General features: G+C 39.4%; 1 protein-coding gene across 3 annotated transcripts; it reads left to right on the top strand.

Moving 5' to 3' along the window:
- The first annotated feature begins 652 nt into the window (after nt 1-652).
- Nucleotides 653-20,583, top strand: LOC135782449 (protein mono-ADP-ribosyltransferase PARP4-like). Of its 3 annotated transcripts, XM_073811931.1 has the most exons (36): nt 653-774; nt 903-1,047; nt 2,695-2,896; nt 4,143-4,221; nt 4,360-4,435; nt 4,813-4,911; nt 5,064-5,222; nt 5,905-6,042; nt 6,127-6,285; nt 6,424-6,575; nt 6,673-6,804; nt 7,297-7,395; nt 7,474-7,657; nt 7,743-7,884; nt 8,037-8,179; nt 8,389-8,520; nt 8,626-8,712; nt 8,889-9,053; nt 9,165-9,208; nt 9,516-9,594; nt 9,694-9,831; nt 10,284-10,479; nt 11,606-11,676; nt 13,994-14,089; nt 17,131-17,318; nt 17,459-17,558; nt 17,682-17,852; nt 18,157-18,237; nt 18,333-18,413; nt 18,517-18,612; nt 19,020-19,121; nt 19,221-19,521; nt 19,602-19,705; nt 19,798-19,900; nt 20,171-20,303; nt 20,382-20,583. In XM_073811931.1, exons 2-36 carry the CDS (start codon nt 922-924, stop codon nt 20,581-20,583), a joined length of 4,560 nt encoding a protein of 1,519 aa, XP_073668032.1. In that variant the 5' UTR covers nt 653-774; nt 903-921. The 3 variants fall into 3 exon arrangements, 2 of the variants coding, with proteins under 2 accessions (XP_073668032.1, XP_073668033.1); XR_012335110.1 differs by lacking the exon at nt 20,382-20,583 and having other exon boundaries at nt 19,798-20,087; nt 20,171-20,304; XM_073811932.1 differs by lacking the exon at nt 13,994-14,089.
- The last annotated feature ends 636 nt before the right edge of the window (nt 20,584-21,219 follow it).

Below are 21,219 nucleotides of genomic sequence, written 5' to 3'. Positions count from 1 at the left end.
TTTTGCCACTCAGTGGGCGTAACCGCAGTCACGTTCGCCGAAAGTGACGTCAGGTGCAACAAGTCTCACCTTCTGGGGGCCCCTGGGGGTCTTCTGACCCCATATGTGTAGGTCATGTGACTGATGAGGCATTTAACTCTTGAATAAAAGCAATGTTACATGTTAAAGAGCGATGAACTTTGTGTAGTTTGAAGTAGCAAAATGTATATTTAAAAATCCTCAAAGACTTTGGTTTAGCCACTGAAAGAACAGAATAATAAAATATTCTCCCTTTTTATTTAATAACTGAAATATAAGTTTTTCAAATTGTTCTCCATCTGTTGCAATCCTGTGAATATCTGTTACTGTTGATGATATGTGAAATGTTTGCCTGGCCCTGTTTGTGCAGTCAATAAAAACCTCTCTCTTTTAGACATTGGATTATTAAGCTGTCTCTTTCAGAAGAAGAAAAAATATACAACTGGGTGAAAATTAGATTTTTGGAAAAGAAAATGTCATATTGTTAATTTACTATTTTGTGACCGTGTGACAATGATTTTTAATAACCATAAATTATACAAATTATATGACTATGATGTTTGTCATTTTTGTCATTGCTGTTTTTCACCACATGATGGCGCCCGCCTTGTGTTTGTATAGCATGTTGGGACGTGTCCTCACCCCATGTCAGCCAGGTAGTAGCCTACAGTACTGACATTTACTGGACTACACACAGTCAGGTTGGATTATATGTATACTTTACAATCTATCATCCGACTCAAAACTTTACTCACGGTAAAATCGGTTTATTAATCTTATGACAATTTACTTTGTCAGTGTTTTAATTTTTTTTACTGAGTAAGCAACGTCGCGACGTTTATGCTTATGCGTGCTTCATTGCGAGCCTTTGTTTATCTCTGCAGTTTAATATTGGGGGTCATTATGGCGGTGTTTGACAACTGTAACGTGCTGTTAGATGTGAGGACTTTGCCTTTTAAAGAGAAGAAGAAGCTGAGGTCAGCTCTTCTGGATAATGGAGGAAACATCAGTTATGTGATTAACAAACAGGTCTGATCTTCTGTTTAACAGACACTTCTTTGTTCTGACATCTATTAAAGGGGTCATAGTTAAAATACTTTTTCCATATTTAAGTGCTATAATTGGGTCTCGAGTGCTTCTATCAACCTAGAAAACGTGACAAAGAATAAGAATAGGTCATTCAGATTTGGCATTTAGGTATACAATAAAACTGCCCCTTAAAGACGGGGTGCGCGATTTTTCAAAAACACTTTGAATAAGGGAGTTGGGCCAGTACCAAAATACACTTGTAGCCAATCAGCAGTAAGGGACGTGTCTACTAAACAACATCTTAGGTGTGTTCGACTTCATGCGGCGCTGCGCAGACCGATCGGCGGCTGACTTGAAGCAGTGCATTCCGGTTAGTAAGTTTGTCCGACTTCAGCTGGCGCTGCAGGCACGTGAATGTGTCATATGGTTTTTAAGTACCGCGAGAACGTTTCGAGAGTAGCCGGCTAGCTCAGCCGGTGCAGCTTCTCCAGAGCGGCTGCCCGGAGTTGTGATGACGTAACAGCTTTACGTGATTGGTCGCCTCACTGATGACAACGATCACGTGCGTTTCAAGTTTAATCCAATCTTTAGTTCCACTAATAAACATTATAAATTCATGTTTTAAAACAGGAAAAAACACTTTAATATGCTTAAATATGTTATATTGTGTCGTGTAAAAAAATTAAAATGAAAATAACAAACTCTATTGGTATTTTAATAATATAGGCTTGTTTCCCGTTATTTTCAGGTATACAGTATAATCAGCAATTAAAATATTCGATATAAAATGTTTCTGGTTGCAACTTTTTATTAAAATGTTTGTTTTTATAAAATTCAGCATCTCATTCACTTCATTTGCGATTACAATCAAGGAAACACGGCCCACACGTCACTACGGCAAGCAGCAGGTGTCCGGCTTGACGGCTCCGTCTTCAGTTCCTACCTCGACTGCAAGCGGCAAACCTCGCCGATCGGTCTGCGCAGCGCCCGATGATCTCGAACACACCTAAAATCTTTGCCTTGGTTGCGTATGTGTGGGGCGGGTCTATCAAAAGAAGGTCCTGATTCTATTGGGGTAGGGCTGTGTTTGTTAAAGTGATTTAAGAGAGAGAGAGAGAGAAGAAATTGACAGCACAATTGAGTTTCAATTTCAACAAACCACAATCATCATTGTGATCAGTGTTTGCATTTTATCAGCTCATTTGCATGTTTAAGGACACACCCAAAAACGGCACATTTTTGCTCTGACCTACAAAGTGGTAATTTTAACATGCTATAATAAATTATCAATATGGTATTTTGAGCTAAACTTCACATATGCACTCTGGGGACACCAACGACTTTACATGATTTAATGGTTAATTATAATGGGAATTGTATTGGTTGTAATGGAAACTATAATCTTCTGTACTGGTAATCTGTTATTTGACAGATTAGAACCAATAAAAAATATTAAATCCAACTGGAATAAGACCTGAAATATACTACGTATAGGATTTTAGCTTTACTCTATAATACATACAGTATTATAAAGTAAAGCTAAATACATACACGTATAGGACTTTATCTGTAATTAATAGAAACCATTAGAATTTGTATTATAGGGTATTGAGTTTAATTGATCTGTACTTTATATCATTTGTTCAGTGCTCTTTTGTGGTGACCAGCAGTGTGGATGATCTGAGCAGTAACAGACAGAAGAGCATTCACAAGCTTCAGATCCCTGTGGTTGGGATGCAGTATGTATGGAGTTGTCTGGATAAAGGTCATCTCCTGCCTTTTGCAGAGCATGTTTTGACCCCACAACTGACACACCCCAGTTCTCAACACAGCTTCCTACGTAATCCAGGTATTAAACACTTATGAAGTATTGCTTTTTATACTGCATGTGAGCAAAAAGAAACATACAACTTTAAACACACGCATGATAGTCATGATTTGTTGTGGTGTGAAAAGATAAATAACTACTTCTGAAACCGGTAAATAGTAAATGTGTGGATGAGGAATGGCTATAATAAATGCTTACATGATTAAATGACTTTCTTTAAAAATAATAGGGATGCACCGATACCACTTTTTTGGAATACGAGTACGAGTACTTGCATTTCAGTACTTCCCGATGCCGATACCGAGTACTTAATAAAAAACATGATTTAAATTTACAGGTAACAGCTTTAGTCATATAATTTAACAAAAAAAACAAAGGACTTTTTTCCAGTTTGTTTTTAAACTGCCTCTTTGGACAACACAAGAGGCATTAACCCCTTACACGCCGCTTAAACGTAGACATTTCTTAGACCGTGGTATCGATTCCAGGTATCGGGGGACTTTTAACGAGTACGAGTACTTAAGAAAATGTGGTATCGAGGCTGATACCCGATACCAGTATCGGTATCGGTGTATCCCTAAAAAATAACATACCTGTAATATAGTTACTGTAGGTGTCTTATTGTAACTGAGGTTGCCTCATGTAATGGCAAGAACAGGGATGGGCTTTATTGTATGTGCGACAGCCAGATTAGTTACATTTGCTAACAGTGGGTGTGTTTTGTGCTACATGTGTATACATTTGAGTATACAGTACTGTATGGATAGTAGTACTTTGCAAAAGTTATATGCCACAACATTAGATTTGTTGTTTTTGCAATGGTATAGTGACCATATATAGAAAATACAATACATCTCTATGCAGTATTAAAAATCAGAATACAGTTTTTTATGTCAAGTTTAGTATGACCTCCTTTTACACTTCAGCAATAGCAGGAACCTGCAGGCTCTTGTAAACCAAAATGAAATTAAACCCTTATGTCTAATCTAATGACTACAGGACTTCAGTCTCCCCAAAAGAGTTCAAGGGAGATCACACTTAAACCAACTTTTGTCTGAAGAAGCCAGTTTATTCTGAAAATTGGGTTTTTTACATTTTGTGTGCATTTCTGTAAAAAGGTACAAATAAATATGGATAAAAACAACAAAGCTGGTGGTGACCTGAGACTTATATCATCTGATGTATTTAACATAGTATTTGTACAGTATTGTGTTTTTAAGTGCATTTAAGAACTGATGATGAAATAATGTTGTTTCCTACCCTAAAGATGTAAAAGTGTTGACTCAGATACCAGTAAAAGGGACTAATATTCTTGAGAAGGGCGGACCCCGTCCCGGGAAGTTTAGGTAAACTCTTTTATACTATACTGTAGATGTTTGTCCTGTATAGACAAAGACAAAATGTCACCTGTGCTTTACTACTTTAAATCCATTATTAGACTTTATACTAGCTGACTGCCATACCTTTACATTTTCCTACTGCAGAATTTACAAAGGTGATCAGGATCTGCCTGAATTTCCTTCACATTTTCAAGTGGCCAAGTATTCTTTTTTTAAGAAGGTAAGTTAATGCAACATGCAGATGAACAGATATTTCCAAAGACCCTTAACTGCTTTAGCGTACGATCACTGATTTTCACAGATTCCAATTTAATTGACAGCATATAGACTACATATAAAAATCCACTTTTCTTTCATTAAAGTTTACACCCTTAATAGTGCACTTACTGCCACCAGCTATTAACACAGATTACAAATGCTATACCAACTAGTTTTTAACACATATCCTGATGGTACCTGCTTGCGAGCAGTGCGCTCTTCCCGCTTCCACATGTAATAAAAACTCACGCGGCATGCCAGGAATAATTGAAACCATCACTATTGTATTTGTTTTAAAGTTTGTTTTCACATCTGCACTTTTCTAATTGTGTATTGCAGAATAACTCGAATACTTTATCAGTTTTGGAGCTACAGAGTGCCAAAGGAAGAGCTGGTCAACAGTATCGCGTCTTATGTTCAATCTTGCATGAATCAGAGGTTTGATCATTTCCATCATAGTGAACGATTGATAGATTTTGCCAACTTTATAATTACCCCTGTTGTATGGTGTCTATATTGCAACCATAGGAAGTACAGTTGGAAACATTGATAGTGTTTTGTGGTGATGCTGATTTAGTCTCTCTCTCTAGAAGAAAGTGGTATGGGACAAGCTTGTGTACTGCAGCACCTCTGAAGATGCTCTGGAAGCGTATGTGATGCTGATGAAAGAAGAGAAAGATAAAGGATTCACACAGATTTTTACACTTCCCCCTGAGGCTGAGCGCTTGGCATCTGACAGCTTAAAACAGGTTTGATGGACAGAAACCTCTTTATGTTTCTAAAAATAATAACATTTACTGAACATGTCACCGAAACTGAAGCAGTAGTTAAAGGGATATTACACCTAAAATTGAAAATCCTGTCATGATTTATGGTAAATGGTAAATGACAGACAGTTACTGATGGACTCATTCTTAAATAATACAAGGCTTTTTAAAAGAATGTTAGTGCTTGTATTTTATATGACATGCTTTTGGCCAATAAACACATTTTACGTCACAAATAGTTTGCATTGTGCTGGTTAGACCCTACTCCGCATTAGGAGATAATTTAGACCTAGAAAAGGCAGTACCAGTACTAAAATTCCTGTGGTCTGAACACTACAAAAAAATGTGCAGTCCCACAAATAGTTTGTGTATTATGAAAAGGTTTCCATGGTGTGAAAGGCCCAATGCTTCTTCTGAGATCCACAGAAGAGATTAATAATACAGGTTGTAATTATATTACAGAGGGTGTAAATACTAACAGAATTATAATTTGAAGTCACATAAAATGACAGGACCTAGAGGTCAGTAATGTTTATAGCTGAAATATTGTTTATCATGATTATGTGTATACAATATTTACTCTGTCATGTTTGCCATGTTTAGATTGTCATCTGTTTTCATAATAAATGGGTGCAAAATTAACATCCGCCCTTTTGATTGTCAGCTTCTTTTGGAGGAGAAGCTGAACTGCAGCACACTATCACAGGAAGTGGGCGTCTTTGTGGAGCTGGTTTGGACCGAAGCTCTTGGTTCCCTTAGTAAAATCCTCACGGGCCCTGTTTCCAGCATCAGCCTTAATGATGTAAGAGTGAGCTTAGATAACCACATGAACAGTGATATATTTCATATCTTGATTGTTGTATTTAAAATCTCTGTGATGTTGCAGGTGAGCAGGGTGGAGGGATTGCTGCTGCAGGCACAAAAGACTCAAGATGAGGAGAAAGTCAAGACCCTGCTGGAGGAGGTCAACACTCTTTTACCCCTTCAAATAGCCGACCCTCCTTCCAAACACAAACTTGTGTCTCAGAAACTAGACCTTTGTCAGGTAACACATTGTTGACATTGCCAAATTAAGCAGTCCTTTAGCTTAGATTCATGCTAGTGATTCAATAATGCTGCTAATGTTTGTAATGTCAAGGCATATATGAGGTCCTTGAACGTTTATCTGTTTTGATTTCTCCAGCTGATCAGAGATATTTTGAATGTGAGTGAGGCCACTATGAGAAGCCCCTTGCCCTCCTCTTTGGGAAAGTATCGTGCCCTGAGGTGCAGCATTGATGTGGTCCCATCAGAAAACCCTGAGTTCACTGTTATCTCTCAAATGCTTCAAGAAAAGTAAAGTCACATCATATTCAATGTTTTGATATTCAGTTGATCTTTACATTTTAGAGTTTGTCTTTAAATTATTTGGTTCATTTTGCATCTACAACAGACCTATTCAGATTCAGCAGATTTTACGCGTGAGCAGAAGGGTGGAGCTTCAGATGTTTAGGGAGGAGTTAGGCAACATTAAGCCCCTCCTCCACTCGACTGGTACCAGCAGTTTTGTTGGAATCCTTTCACGGTAAGAACACACTCTTTAAAAACGATATATTTGTAAATATATAATCTCAGATTTTTTTTGAATGGTTATTTTTTATTATTTTAATAATTTTTATGTCATGGATCACAAGACAACACAAGTCATAAGAATGTAATATTTTCTATAAGAAGTCTCTTATTAAGCTGAAAATCATGATTTGCTGTTGTCTGAAATCAAATTAGTCACTGTGAAAGGAGACAAACAATGTGGATATAGTGCAGAAAACAAAAAATGGATAAGGTCCCCTCTTAATACAACATGGGCAACAGTAATGTTGTTATGAGGCATGAGACTAAGTAGATCATCCATTTTACACAGCTTCCCCTACCACCCACATTACCTTTATTTGCTATTATTACCAATTAGTTTGTAATAATAAGTTTTGAGCATGTGTTCTTCATCACATACATAAACATGCTGAGCTGTATTGAGCACTTCATAGCAATAGACACTATGTATGTTTATTTCTATCAGAGGTTTGCTGCTGCCCAGGGTCGGAGTGGAACAACACGGAATTGAGAGGACAGATATCGGGAATCTTGGAGGAGGCATCTACTTCAGTGATTCTCTGACGTCAGTGATCGATTTAGTAAATGTTGTCATCATTTATTTAGCCGTATGTAATTTTTCATACTGTATTCTGTATCACAGGACTAGTGTGAAATACTCCAAGCCCAGCGTAGCCGATGGCTCTCGACTGCTGTTGGTGTGTGACGTGGCTCTGGGCCAGTGCAAGAACCTGCTGAAAAGAGACCCCACTTTGACCTGCACCCCCGAGGGCTATCACAGTGTACATGGAGTCCGCCAAACTCCAAAAACTACCTCAGAGTTTCAGGTGCTTTTCGTTGTCCATGTACTTGAATAATCTGCTTGTGTGTATTTGATACAAACCTTTACATTCATTTGTGTATGTTTTACAGGATGATGAGTATGTTGTATATAACACAGATCAGATCAAACTCAAGTATGTAGTGCAGTACACTTTAGAGGAGGACCAGCTGACAGAGTTTCATCCTCAAATCGACACTTCTGAGGAGCTCTCACAGCCCACCGAAATAATCTGTGAGTGACTTCCACTGATCAAGACATGTCCATCTTTTAAGAGTATTAGAGCTTGATGCCGTGTAGTTACAGATCATGTCACATTTGATGTTCTGTCAAGCTAAATGCATCCACAACATTATTAGTGATTTTGTGTCAATGTGTTTGTCCAGTGCCCATTGATGACAGTGAAGGTCTGGAGTCCACTAAGAATCCTCTAGAGGAGATGACCGCAGGTCTCCTGGACAGCAGTGGCAAGACACTTCCTCTGAAGGCTGTCCATGTGCGGTGCAAATTGATAGACTTGTTTTGTGAGGTTAGTAACTTCAGTTGGCATCACATTTGGTTAGGGCGCAATACATTACAATGCAGGAGTTTCCTAAAGGATGTCTGGTGACCCCAGGTGGTCTGCAATCCATAGTTAGGATATTTACACAGGGACCATCTAATGATGTAGATCTTAAAGTTTGAGAACCCCTGTTACAGAGCGTTGAATTTAAGTCTGATTTCTCTTCTCTTCACCAGGTCATCATTTTTCAGACTTACGTAAACCAGAGTGAAGTTCCCATTGAAGCAAAATACGTCTTTCCACTGGAGGAAACGGCAGCGGTGTGTGGATTTGAGGCCTTTATCAATGGAAAGCATGTCATTGGAAAGGTGGTTATCATTCACAATTTGTCAAATGTAAATGAGCAGCTATGCTTTTAATTTAAACTTTTATGTTTGGTTTCTCATCCATTATCCACTTTCTTCCTCTGGCAGGTAAAGGAAAAAGAACAGGCTCGTAAGGAATACAGAGAAGCAGTAGGGAAGGGTTATGGAGCGTATCTAATGGACCAGGATGAACCTGTAAGTTTTTCAGATTTCTGTTTCTTCATAGATGTATTTATTACAGCAGACAGACCAAAGTCATCATGTAGCTACTGTATGTTTAAGACTCCACAGAGAGCACATTAGTGTTTAATAGAGTATCAGACAGTTGTCCTCATATGGTTTCTTCAAGTCTGTATGTTTATGTGAGACAGGATGTATTTACTATCAGCGTTGGGAACCTTCCTCCAGGAGCCACAGTTTTGATCAAGGTGACCTTCATCACTGAGCTGGTTGTGAGAGGAGGCTCCATCATCTTCTCTCTGCCCGGCAGTGTAGCACCGTGGCAGCAGAGTGCCGCTCTCAATCAGAAAACTCAGGTATGACACAGTCTTTTTGTCATGACTGAACTTTAATTCAAACACTGTGTGCAATACTGTTAGGATGTTTCATTCTGTTCTGTAGAGAAATAAAGTTGTGTTGTATTTCAGGGAACTGTTGAGAAGATCTCTGTGACAGAGCTTCAGTCAAAGGGGTACAAATCTAAATTCACTAATGAACAAATCGTACCTACTAATAGCATCTGTTTGCATTTCAAACTAAAGAAATCATGCAAATCAGGCCAGGGTACAATGCAAACACAAACTCATGGTGTAATTCTTCACTGATAGCCAGTGTTTGGTTGTAAAGGATGCAGAAGACTAGCATGACTTTGCTTATGTTACTGGGACTGTACTGCATTACTAAAGTACCATGTGCTATGCTGGGGCAATTTTTTTATTAAATATTTTTAATCTATATTCTCAATATTCTTAAATGACTTCGTCAATCTCTTTCTTAAGGGAGTTCTCTCTGTGTATGTCCATTGAAATGCCTTATGAGATCATCAACTTAGAGTCTTCACACCTCATCAAAATCAAGGTTATTTATCACTAAATGCTTAACTGTTTCTGTAAATAAGCATTAAAATGCATTAAATAAGAAGGGATATTAACATTCATCTTTATCTTCCCCACTAAGAGGACAGACTGTAAGGCTGTGATCAGTACTTTGCCAGGACAAACTCTTGGATCTGATGGGCTCCAGGTGACCTTCAGCCTTTCTAAGATCCACCTGCCCAGAATGTGGGTGGAGAAACATCCAGACAAAGAGAGTCAGGTACAGAAACCATCAGTTTACACCTGCTATTTAAATTTAATATAGTAGATAATCTGAAGTGACAAACTGCAAACTTTCATTGATGGCCCTTTAATTTTCACCCAGAAATTATCATTTACTTACCTTCATGTTGTTCTAGACCTGTATGATTTTTTGTAATAAACACAAAAGAAGATATTTTGTTAAATGATGGTAAGCACATGGCTGCTGGTAACCATTGACTTCCATAGTAGAGAAAACAAATACAATGGAATGCAATTTGGGTACCATCAATTATCAAAATATCTTCATCATCATTTATCACAATACTTTCATTGAATTTGTTTTTCGTACTATGGAAGTCAATGGATGCCTACAGCGGTGTGCTCATCATCATTTATCAAAATGTCTTCTTTTGTGTTCATTTGGGCTTTGGATTGAACCTTGTTTTTATTTCACAATGATCTCTCCAGGCCTGCATGTTGGTATTTTATCCAGACTTTAAGTCCAACTCTGAAGGTCCATCCAGTGTGAGTGATGTCATCATCCTGTTGGACACCTCAGAGTCAATGCGGGGAGACGCCATGCTAAACGCTCGCAGGATTGCTCTTCAAGTCCTTAACTCTTTAGACCGCTCACTAAAGATCAACATCATCTTTTTTGGCACTGGTTAGTGCTCATGAACCTGCTGTTGAGATTTGTTTAGCTATTTTTTAGGTTAACTTCCCTATTTGTCTGTAATTTGTTTCTTATAGTAAAGAGGTTCTGGTGAGGAACAACATGGTGGATCTCATTTTAATATATATTTACACTGCAATGTGAATCTAAGGCTCTGTTTATAACTGGTATTACTGCGTTTTGGTTAATTGGATCACAAGTGGTCAAGACACATTCCCCTTTACACCTGGTTTCGATCACTTGTCCACCTTTAACCGCTTTAGTCATGATTACTTCGAGGGGATGGTCTATAGGCGAGTTGTTAAAACACAAGCAGGAAAAATTACGGGGTTTAGTTGACACGCACTAATATTATGTCAGGTTACCGCTGGTTTTGCTGATGGTAAACATGCTGCAAAACGTTTTGTACATGCATACGTAATGGCATTCTCTTATATTTCAGAGTAATGATTAAATAAGCAGCCACTATTGCTTTTTTCAATGATGCCGCATTCAGACAGACAGCGATGTTATTGCTGTGTGTCGCTCGTCTCTTTCAATGAGGCGTTTCTAAATCTGCTTGTCATACACAAATGAGTACCATCCACGCCAATAACTGACGAGAGAAGGATGACGTGAACTCCACTGCTTCGTTCTCATTGGTAGTCGCTCCCGAAATTCGCTCGACATTTGCGTAAAGTTAAACTTTTCTTAACTTTCTCGTGTTGCTGGACACGCTACTACGGTCGCCAACAGTAACTTTCGCCCGTACCGGCCGGAAGTCGCCCGGTTTCCATTGAAATGAATGAGATCGCGTCGCTCTCCTACTGCTGGTCGCTGGCTGTCTGAATGGGGGGTGACAACCTAAAGACCGCACTAAACACTGTCGGTTCACATCAGGACTGATGTAAAAACATTGTAGATGGTCTTTTGTGTCTGCTCAAACCACATGAGTGTCTAAACCACAAAAGCAATCCGGTCAAATGCGTTTTCAACTACCCCTGAATGTGGGCGAAAGATTGGATGAGCTCAAAGCTTTTTACTACTGTACAGTATTTAGCCATCCACATGTGATCCGGTTGACCAAAATGCATCCAGATGTAAAAACGTGGAATTTCTAATGTGGTTATTGTTGTAGATTACAAGGAAGCGTTTCCTGCACCAGTGCTCTTAGATGAAACCTTTGAATCAGCCAGAAAATTCATTATGGTGAGTAGCAGTTAAAATGGTTAAAGATTGGTGTTTCTGTACAGCTGGCTTGGAAAGGAGGCATAGAGAGAAATGTTTTATACAGTACATTTTCTATTAGGGGACTTAACTGTGCATGATTATTACCAAATCATTTTATCAAGGCAATAATTGCCAAATAAAAAAAAAATGCTGGTGTGGATTTTAGACACACCAGTGAGGGAAGCAGACTTGGCAAAAATTGCTCGCTGGCAAAACATCTCTATATTATTATGTGCTAAAGTATGTACAATTTATGTGTTGTTTGCATCAGAACATAGGGGTGACCCCGAATAGTCGAAGATTCGATGCATCGATAGGAGAAGCCTGATTCGACTACCAATCTCACAGTCGAATCGTCGCAGATGTGTTATGAAATGAGGATCCTTTAATTTTGGCCGTATATGGGTGCACTGTGCACAAATCTGATTTCACATATAACAGCTTTCTCTCAATATATTAATATACAGCATATTATTATAATTTTGCAAATAATATGTGAAGTATCAGCTTTCAATAAATATTTTTAAAATGCGTTAATAAATCCAGCAACCCCTGTGACCGCACGTCCATAAGAGGTTCCTATGTTAATAAACAATTGCCTCTTTGTTTCTATTTAAAAGAAAAAGCTGGCAATTCTGGTTATACTTTCGTTCTTTTAATAATTTCTTTATTTTATTTTATTTATAAATCACTCTGGGTTATCTGATGTATCTATTTGGCTTGTGTTTTGTTTTCGTGCACTTGAGGCATTTTGCACATTTGTTCTGCACTTTGTTACTTCTGACCTTATTTTATAAAAAAAATGTATTTATTATAAACGTAAATTCTGATCTAATTTAAGTCTGTACATTTTGGATTGCTTTTCGTTGTATAGACGGTTTCAGCAGAAACAACATAAACAAGCCGCTGACGCGGTCCGCACGTAACTTCCGGTAAACTCCGCTAATAATAAATAACAACAAAGTTCTTTAAACGTAGTTTATTTATATAACAAGCAAAAAAACAACAACACACAGATTACCTAGGATACCAAAACATGTGTTATTTTCGACGAGGAATTTGTTCAAGAGATCAGTTTAGCAACTAGTCAGACCATTAAAAAAAACGAAACCGGAAGTAAAGTTCGGATCCAGACGTGTCACGTGCGTCCGATGAAACCGTCTATAGATTTTGCACTATTGCGTGCTGGCCATGATTGCGCATGCAATTTAGCCGAACGTGCTGCTCTTCGTCTCATATTTAGAAGTTCATCAAACTAAACATTAAAAAACGGATGTTTTCGACGGGTATACGTTTTTAAAATGTATTAAGAACAGACTGGTTATTTTGTCAAAAGTCGTTTCTTTAAATTTCGGTGATGAAACGGAAAATATCTGCACCGAACCTATATTTCTGCCTGACACGACTGTCTTTTTTTGTGATTTAATAATATGATCGGTGTTCACTTTCAAATGATAGAAAAGAGATTCCTGAAATAAATAATATCATCAGTTGTTTCTGTATCTAAAGTGAATGGAGATGATCAAAGTGAAAGCAAGCAGGTATTTCTCTGCTAAATAATAACGCGTAGTGTCTATAAAATCATTAATTTCAGTGTTTTTATGAATTGTATATAAAGCTTAGTTTTTATAATTTGCATTAACAATCACAAATTATTTGTCATTTCTCATTTGTCGTTTTTTTTGGTTATGACTGCTTTGACGCGCTTAATCTCCAAATTAAATAAAAACACTGAATTAGCCGAGGTTTCCAAGGCAGGATCACCTTTGTTATATTTTTAGGTTTAGTTATCAATTTTTTTTGTGTGATGTTCTGTAGATCGTGGCTTTAAAATGTTATGAGGAATAATTAAACAAATGTTGCCTTATACATTTTACCTTAAAAATATATAAATGCATCGTCAGTTTTGTCTTCGTTCATCACTTGAAAGACAGTTTTGGTCACTTTATCAGTAAGTTGTTTATGTGTGCTGCTTGTGAAAGAAAATAAAAGTTATCAATTTGTACCTGGTCTGACCCCCTCCCAACCCATGCACACAAATATAGATGATTCGACTATCGGTCGACTATGAAAAGATTCGACAATTCTGATTCGAATATGTAAATCCTTAGTCGAGGACAGCCCTAGAACATACGCAGTATTTTATTTATGAATATGTATTCATGCCTGTTTGTGGCCTTTGACCCCACAATTGTGTAGTTACAACATCGACCAGTAGGGAGCAAACCATGCCAGCCAGAGCTTGACCTCTTTGTTTCATCACTAAAATGTGACCCAGTCTGTGATAATGTCACAGGTCGGAGCGGACCACCAATGTCGTGAGTCTCGCCCCTCCCTAATTTCCACCTCGAGGAGATCCCAAAGATACCCCAATGACCAGACACATGAGAGAGTAAGTGCAATTTAAAACAAACTTTATTAAATTATTTAAAATATGAAAGGGGCGGGGGAAAAGGGGCACTAAAACTGTAGCTCTCCAAGCCAGGGAGAGCGTGGGCACAGAGTCGCCTAGGACTCTCACGGGGATGAGGAGGTAAGTCACTCTGTCCTCTTCTTCAATGCGTCCGTCCGTGGCTTAAGGGTGTATATTCCTAATCCAGTTCCTTATGTCTCCAGCCGTTTCAGCTGAGTTTCTCCACTTCCTGTTCCTGGGCAGAAAGGAGGGAACACGGGTAAGTAGGGGAGGGGGCAAGTACCTGAATTTGGCAATCCCAACAGATAGGTAGCACGCAGCCGTCCAGCTGAGGCGTCCAGATAGTCTACAGGTATCTCGGAGGTCAGGCTAGGGACGCCTAGAAGGTACACAGGTGAGTATTCAGGTACTATAAGGGAGTACAATAGGTTAGGCTTCAGCCTCCAAACGTCCATGTGAGTTATGCAGGGTAGGTACGTTGGCTCTTGGCTCCGACCGTGCAAGCAAGTATATAGGGTCGATACACTGGACTCTTGACTTGGACGAGCAGGTAAATATAGGAGGTAAGTACACTGGACTATTGACTTTGGGCAATACAGTGAATCGACAAGGTAAGTACACTGGGCCCTTGGCTTTGGGCGTACAGTAGGTAGGCAAGGTAAGTACACTGGGCTCTTAGCTTTGGACAATGCAGTGAATGGGCGAGGTAAGTACACTGGGCTCTCGGCTTTGGGTGTACAGCAGTTAGGTAAGGTGAGTACACTGGGCTCTTGGTTTTGGGCGTACAGCAGTTAGGCAAGGTGAGTACACTGGGCTCTTGGCTTTGGGCGTACAGGTAAGTGTATAGGGCAATTACTCTGGGCTCGTGGCTTTAGACGTACAGGTAAGTGTATAGGGCAATTGCTCTGGGCTCGTGGCTTTGAACGTACAGGTAAGTGTATTGGGCGATTACACTAGGCTCGTGGCTTTGGACGTACAGGTAAGTGTATTTGGCGATTACACTAGGCTCGTGGCTTTGGACGTACAGGTAAGTGTATTTGGCGATTACACTGGGCTCGTGGCTTTAGACGTACAGGTAAGTGTATAGGGCAATTGCTCTGGGCTCGTGGCTTTGAACGTACAGGTAAGTGTATTTGGCGATTACACTAGGCTCGTGGCTTTGGACGTACAGGTAAGTGTATTTGGCGATTACACTAGGCTCGTGGCTTTGGACGTACAGGTAAGTGTATTTGGCGATTACACTGGGCTCGTGGCTTTAGACGTACAGGTAAGTGTATAGGGCAATTGCTCTGGGCTCGTGGCTTTGAACGTACAGGTAAGTGTATTGGGCGATTACACTAGGCTCGTGGCTTTGGACGTACAGGTAAGGGTATAGGGCAATTACTCTGGGCTTGTGGCTTTGGACGTGCAGGCCAGTACACAGGAGAAGTAACTGTAACTTTAGACAGACGTGACTCACCAGCCCGGAGGGGGTACAGCTTTAGCTCCGTGGGCCTTCAAAGACGAGAGAGAACGTAAGTACACACACAAACTTCTGATCCTCCTCACTAGGACGGATTTCTGACGAACACACTTGGAAGGGGTACTTCCAATACGTCGTGACAGTCCCACGTCGACGCAGAGCCCTTGGCTCGAAACTACAGGCTGGCAGCAAAACACACACACAGAGCTTCTTTAATAATAGGATACTTCAGTGAGCAGGTAAGGAAAATACATCACCACTGGACTCGATGCAGGAGAGCAGGTGGAAGTACAGGACAGGGCTATTACACGTGGGGCCTAGCACGATCTCAGCAGTGGGTAGTCAGAATTAAAGCACCACACCAGGGGTGTACTGTAGGAGTTTGCCTATCGCTCCCTCACCTCTCTTCCACAGCAGGACCAGAGATCTAGACAGGGGCATCTCAATCAAGAGATCTCAACAGCGTATGATCATACACAATTCAGCACATCCACCTTTCCACACAACAGCCAATCTAAAGTCCTACTCCTTCAGTACTTCACACGATACTCACAACCAATCTTCTCTCCTTACAGATTTCTTGTCGCAATCAGGCAGAGGAAAGAATTACAAGACGCCGTCCAGGTATGTATGAAAGTATCAGTCGTCCACCGACACCAGCTCACTCTCTTTCATCCAGGGCTCTCCTCTTCGGCCTAGGGGGCGAGTGCTGACAACATTTACACGGCACCACACTACAATCCTTTCAAGTGTATACACATCATACAAAGAGACTCACCCACGGCACTCCACTCACTCACTGTGAAATTAGGGTAGCACTACCACGTTGGGCTAGGGGTTGATCCTGAACGAATAGACAGAAGGGCTGACGCAAAGGATGGCTAGATGGACGTCTACCCCGCGACAGTAATCCACACTGCTTATCTCCTTTCGTGACTTTCGGCTTGCCCACCGCTCCTTTCCACCAGTGGGGCCACAACAAACTGTGCACACTACCCAAGAACGTACTGGCACACAAGGTTAATAGCAGAGGTACTCATAAGACAGCGAACTACGCATACTCACTGATTTGTTGACACACGATGCTTTCCTTCTTCCTTCAGATGCCCAACACACAGAAGGCAGTTGAAACATTCTCCTTCGTTCCCTTTAGTACATCCCACAACGACTTTGTCGATGTGCACAGTTATTGCAGCCAACCCCCACGTTCATTTGCGCACGTGCACGCAATAAAGCCCCAAATATGGTTGCCCAGAGTTACAGGAAGTGACGGGGTGTTTCACGGACCATCGTCTATTCTTTGCCACTTTCGGTTCTGCACTCCGTGACAATAACCCTGCTAAATGATTTACTGTGTTTACATAAAATCATCCTGTAAAAATATAACCTTGATGTCTTTAGTGTTGACTGGATAAGACCAAAGATTCAAAATCAATGTAATTCAGAAATCAATGTAAAATCAATGATTGAATTCAAACTTTATCGTAGATTTCACAAACAGGGTCACAAATCTCAGTTTCTCTGTGTATCATTGCATTAATGACGTCTTTATCAACAGTCGTGTAATGAAACGGGTGGCAGCACTGAGTTGTGGAGGCCTCTCCGTAGCCTGAGCCTGATACCTCCATCACATGGCATGAGAAACATCCTGCTGATCTCTGATGGACACGTACAGAACCAGGCGTTGACTCTTCAGCTGGTCAGAGAAAACTCCTGCCACACGCGAGTCTTCACCTGCGGCCTCAGGTCTGTCTTTAAAGAGGTTTTTAGGTTAATTCAATAGAGGAAATGTTAATGTTGCTTTTCTCCTTACTTTATAATATCTCTCAATTAAAATGTATTACACTTTTGAATCTACAGTGTGACTCATGTTTGTTTTTGTGTAGCCTGACAGCTAATCGTCATATGCTCAGAGCTTTGGCTCAAGCAGGCGGTGGGACGTATGAATTTTTCGACACAAAGATGAAACACACATGGACAGAGAAGGTAAATCATACACTAGTCATCTATCAGTTTTCTTTTTTTTTAAGAAGTGAAAGCGTTACAGTAGACCAGGGTCTCACAGCTCCTCTGATGATTGTGTGTAAATAAATGAATTGGTGATTTCAGGTGCGTGCTCAGGTTCAGCGGGTGGAGTCTCCCGGCTGCAGATCAGTGGCTGTGAAATGGCAGCAATTTAATCCCACAGCGCCCCCTCCTGTTCAGGCCCCCTCACAGCTTCACGCTCTCTTCAGTGACTGTCATACACTCGTGTACGGCTTTGTGCCACACTGTACTCAGGTAGGACTGATGATCTGATGCTGTGCAGCTGAATTGGTTCATGCTGTAGTTTTTGTTAGGAATAGATGATATATTGAACAACAATATTATAAATACTATGATCTTGTTGGTGGTATGAAATTAAGCAGTGTGATTATGGCGATAATTTAAATGCACTTTTATTTGTCTGTATGAATTTTAAATATAAATATCAAGTTACATATCAAATAGCATCAAAAGATGAAATATCTTGATATGTATTATTTTCTCAGCTTGAGTTGTTATGCATTTATTGTTTTGAATGGTATGATGTTGACTTCTTCAGGCCATGTTGTTTGGTGATCTGAGTGGACAGGAGATAAAAACAATGGTGTCGACCACTGAACTTCAAAAGACAAAAGGAACTGTGAGTGCCAACATCTTAAATATTTCACAAAATCATTAATATCATCGACTGTCAAATTTTATTTTGAGTTTGTGTCTATGTGTTTGCGTGTGTAGTTCCTCCACAAGTTAACAGCCAGAGCGATCATCAGAGATTATGAAGATGGCATACTCGGAAACAGTGAGGCAGAACATGAGGTACAATATTTCTTTAATATGTTCATGTAAAATCATCAGACTATGAGATGCATACATGCGTTTGTCAGATGAAGTTGACTTGATGTTTTTATCTGTTTATCAGGGAAAGAAAGCAGAGCTGAAGTCTTACATCACTGAACTCAGTAAAGAGTTCTCCGTCTTGTCTCAGTTTACCAGCTTTGTGGCAATTGAAGAGAGGGTAAAATTAATGCTATTATTGCTCATGTTTAGTGAACAGACTTTGGGTTTTACAATGACCAATACCAAGCAACATTACTGAAATTAAATACATTTTAAAATGAATGACCACTATTACATAATATGTACACAATATCTAAGAAAACTTCAGAGTATTCAGCTATATAGGAATAAAAAATTATACTATAGTATACACAACAATAGCAGAGATCTTCTGTCTGCTTCTAGTTCACACTACACAAATCCTCAGCTTCCACCATTATTGTCAGATTTTTACTGATAACTGATTACTGATGCTGATACCAAATAATAACCAGTTCATTAGTATTGCCAGTATTGTTCAACCACTGCTAATGTGAGATACCTAAAAATAAGAATTATGTTTATAACCTAATTTTCTCTGTGTAGGACCAGAATCAGCTTGACACTGGATTCACAGATATTCCTAAACTAATTGCAGAAGAGGATGTGGATATTCTGCCTTATATAGGCTGGACTGAGGATAAAGAGGTATAAGTAAAAATCAGCTTGTTTTAATAACAATTAAATGTAAAAACACTAAATATACCACATTTACCACCATGCCAAGCATTTTGTTTTGTTTTCCAGGTAGACTCCTTTGAAAGCATGGCCTTGGATTTGTGGGATAGCCCTTCTGGGCCCCCTCCTCCGCCTCCTATCTTTGGTGCCATGAGATCTGGAGGTTTTGCTAGGTCTTCACGTTGTATCATGCATGCCAGGCCCCCGCCCTCACTTTCATTACCTGGTAAACCTTTAAGAGGTTTTGATTCCCAAGGAAGCGCAGCTCTCTCTGTGCAGCACTTCGGTTTATCAGGCCCTCGAATCAGACCTTCATCAGATATTGTTTTATTTGAGTGCAACGTTCAAAATAGTGTGTCTTCTGCACCTGGTAAGTTGACTTACATTGATGAGGATCTTATTGAGAGAGACTGTATTTTAAACTGTTAATCAGATGTCTCATTTCTTAAGTTTTATTTAGAGAAAGAAAACAAATAAGATTGAGATTAGGCAGGCAAGAAACATACAGACGTGACATAGTGGCATGGGATGAGCTATTTCAGCTTCAGCATGAGGTACTGTACATATGTAATGCACTACATACTACACAGAAAATCGATATGTTTTTTAAATTAATACAAAATGTACCCATTCTGGATCGACATAGGATGGATACTGGGAATGCACCGGGAGGCTCAGTAGCTTCCTCAGCCTGGACGTAGACTTTTTTGCTAATGTCTTCCTTAAAGAGAAAGGCATTTGTTCACTGGGTAAGATTTTTGTTGTCAAACTGGTGAAAAGTTTTAAAATAATAAAGATAACACAGTGTTGACAGATAGACATCTATGATTGTTGTGATGCTTCTAATAGTGTTACTGTATCAGCATCTCACAGCTTATCAGCGGCAAATTTTTCAGGATCTGTGTCATGTAAAAGAAAATAGATTAACTTCTATGGGTACAGTATGAGCCCCTACTGTGTATCTACTTTCTGGTTGTAAGTGAAATAGTAGTTGATAACCCAGATGTTTTGTCTGTCAGGTGCAAAGGCTCATGTAGATATTTTGAGATTGGTGGCCACTCTGTTGGTACTGCAGCTGATTCGAGTAAAGAAGTCAGCCGAGGGGAAGCTGCTTCAGTCTCTCTTCTCTCTGAAAGACTCTGAGGGTCCCAGGTAAGAGCACACAGCACACACACATTATCATGTGCCATAGTTTCTCTTGATTAGATTCATAAAGTTTCCTTCATGCAGGCCAATGCACTGGGAGGCTGTGAAGAAAGCAGTGGACTGGGCTTGCTGGGCAGATAAACAATATCCATGTGTGTGCAGCAGACTGGAGTTCGGCTGGGATTGGGAATCATCCACACGCCAGTTACTGGGCTATGATTCAGCACTTCCATACTCTCCACTCATACCTGTTCTGGACAGGCGTTTGGGTTTATCTGTTATTTAGTAACTGGACAGAACTTTTCATTTACATTTGTTGTTTCACTTTCTGACCTCTAAACTTTATAACAGTCAATTGATAAAATCAATTGTTAAATCTTGTGTACTTTATTTATTTATTTGATTTTGAGTCAAAATAAAGTATAATTTGTAACAATGTAAATATATAGCTTATATAAATATAAAAATAAATGCCAGAAGCACAAGCAGACAGAAGTTTAATCATAATTTACTGTAAAACTTATGAACTTAGTAAGTGTAAATTGAAGAATAATCTTCATTTTGCACAAAATAGTAAAATGGTTTGAAGAACTTCTGTTTGAACTGTTTGAATTTCTATGTATATCTGTAACTATAAATAATGATGTGTAAAATGTTTGCCTAGAAACCTTTTAATAGTTCACTGTGCTACAGTCAATATAAACCTACTCTTTTGGATTATTGAGATGTCTCTTTCAGAAGGACAAGTAGGCTCTATGTGAAAATGGGAAAGATTATGTAATGTCATAATGCTGTGCACTAACTGTCAGACAATGATTCTGCTTTAAAATGCCTATTTAATGATACAAATGAGTTCTTACAACTAATTGCAGGATCACTTAAAATAATTTTGGTGTTTTTGTAATGGCTTTTTTCGACCACA

Source organism: Paramisgurnus dabryanus, chromosome 15 (assembly GCF_030506205.2).
Source record: "Paramisgurnus dabryanus chromosome 15, PD_genome_1.1, whole genome shotgun sequence".
In the NCBI taxonomy this organism is placed as follows: domain Eukaryota; kingdom Metazoa; phylum Chordata; class Actinopteri; order Cypriniformes; family Cobitidae; genus Paramisgurnus; species Paramisgurnus dabryanus.
The sequence above is the reverse complement of the archived record's forward strand: the minus strand, read 5'-3'. Positions and strand labels throughout refer to the sequence as shown.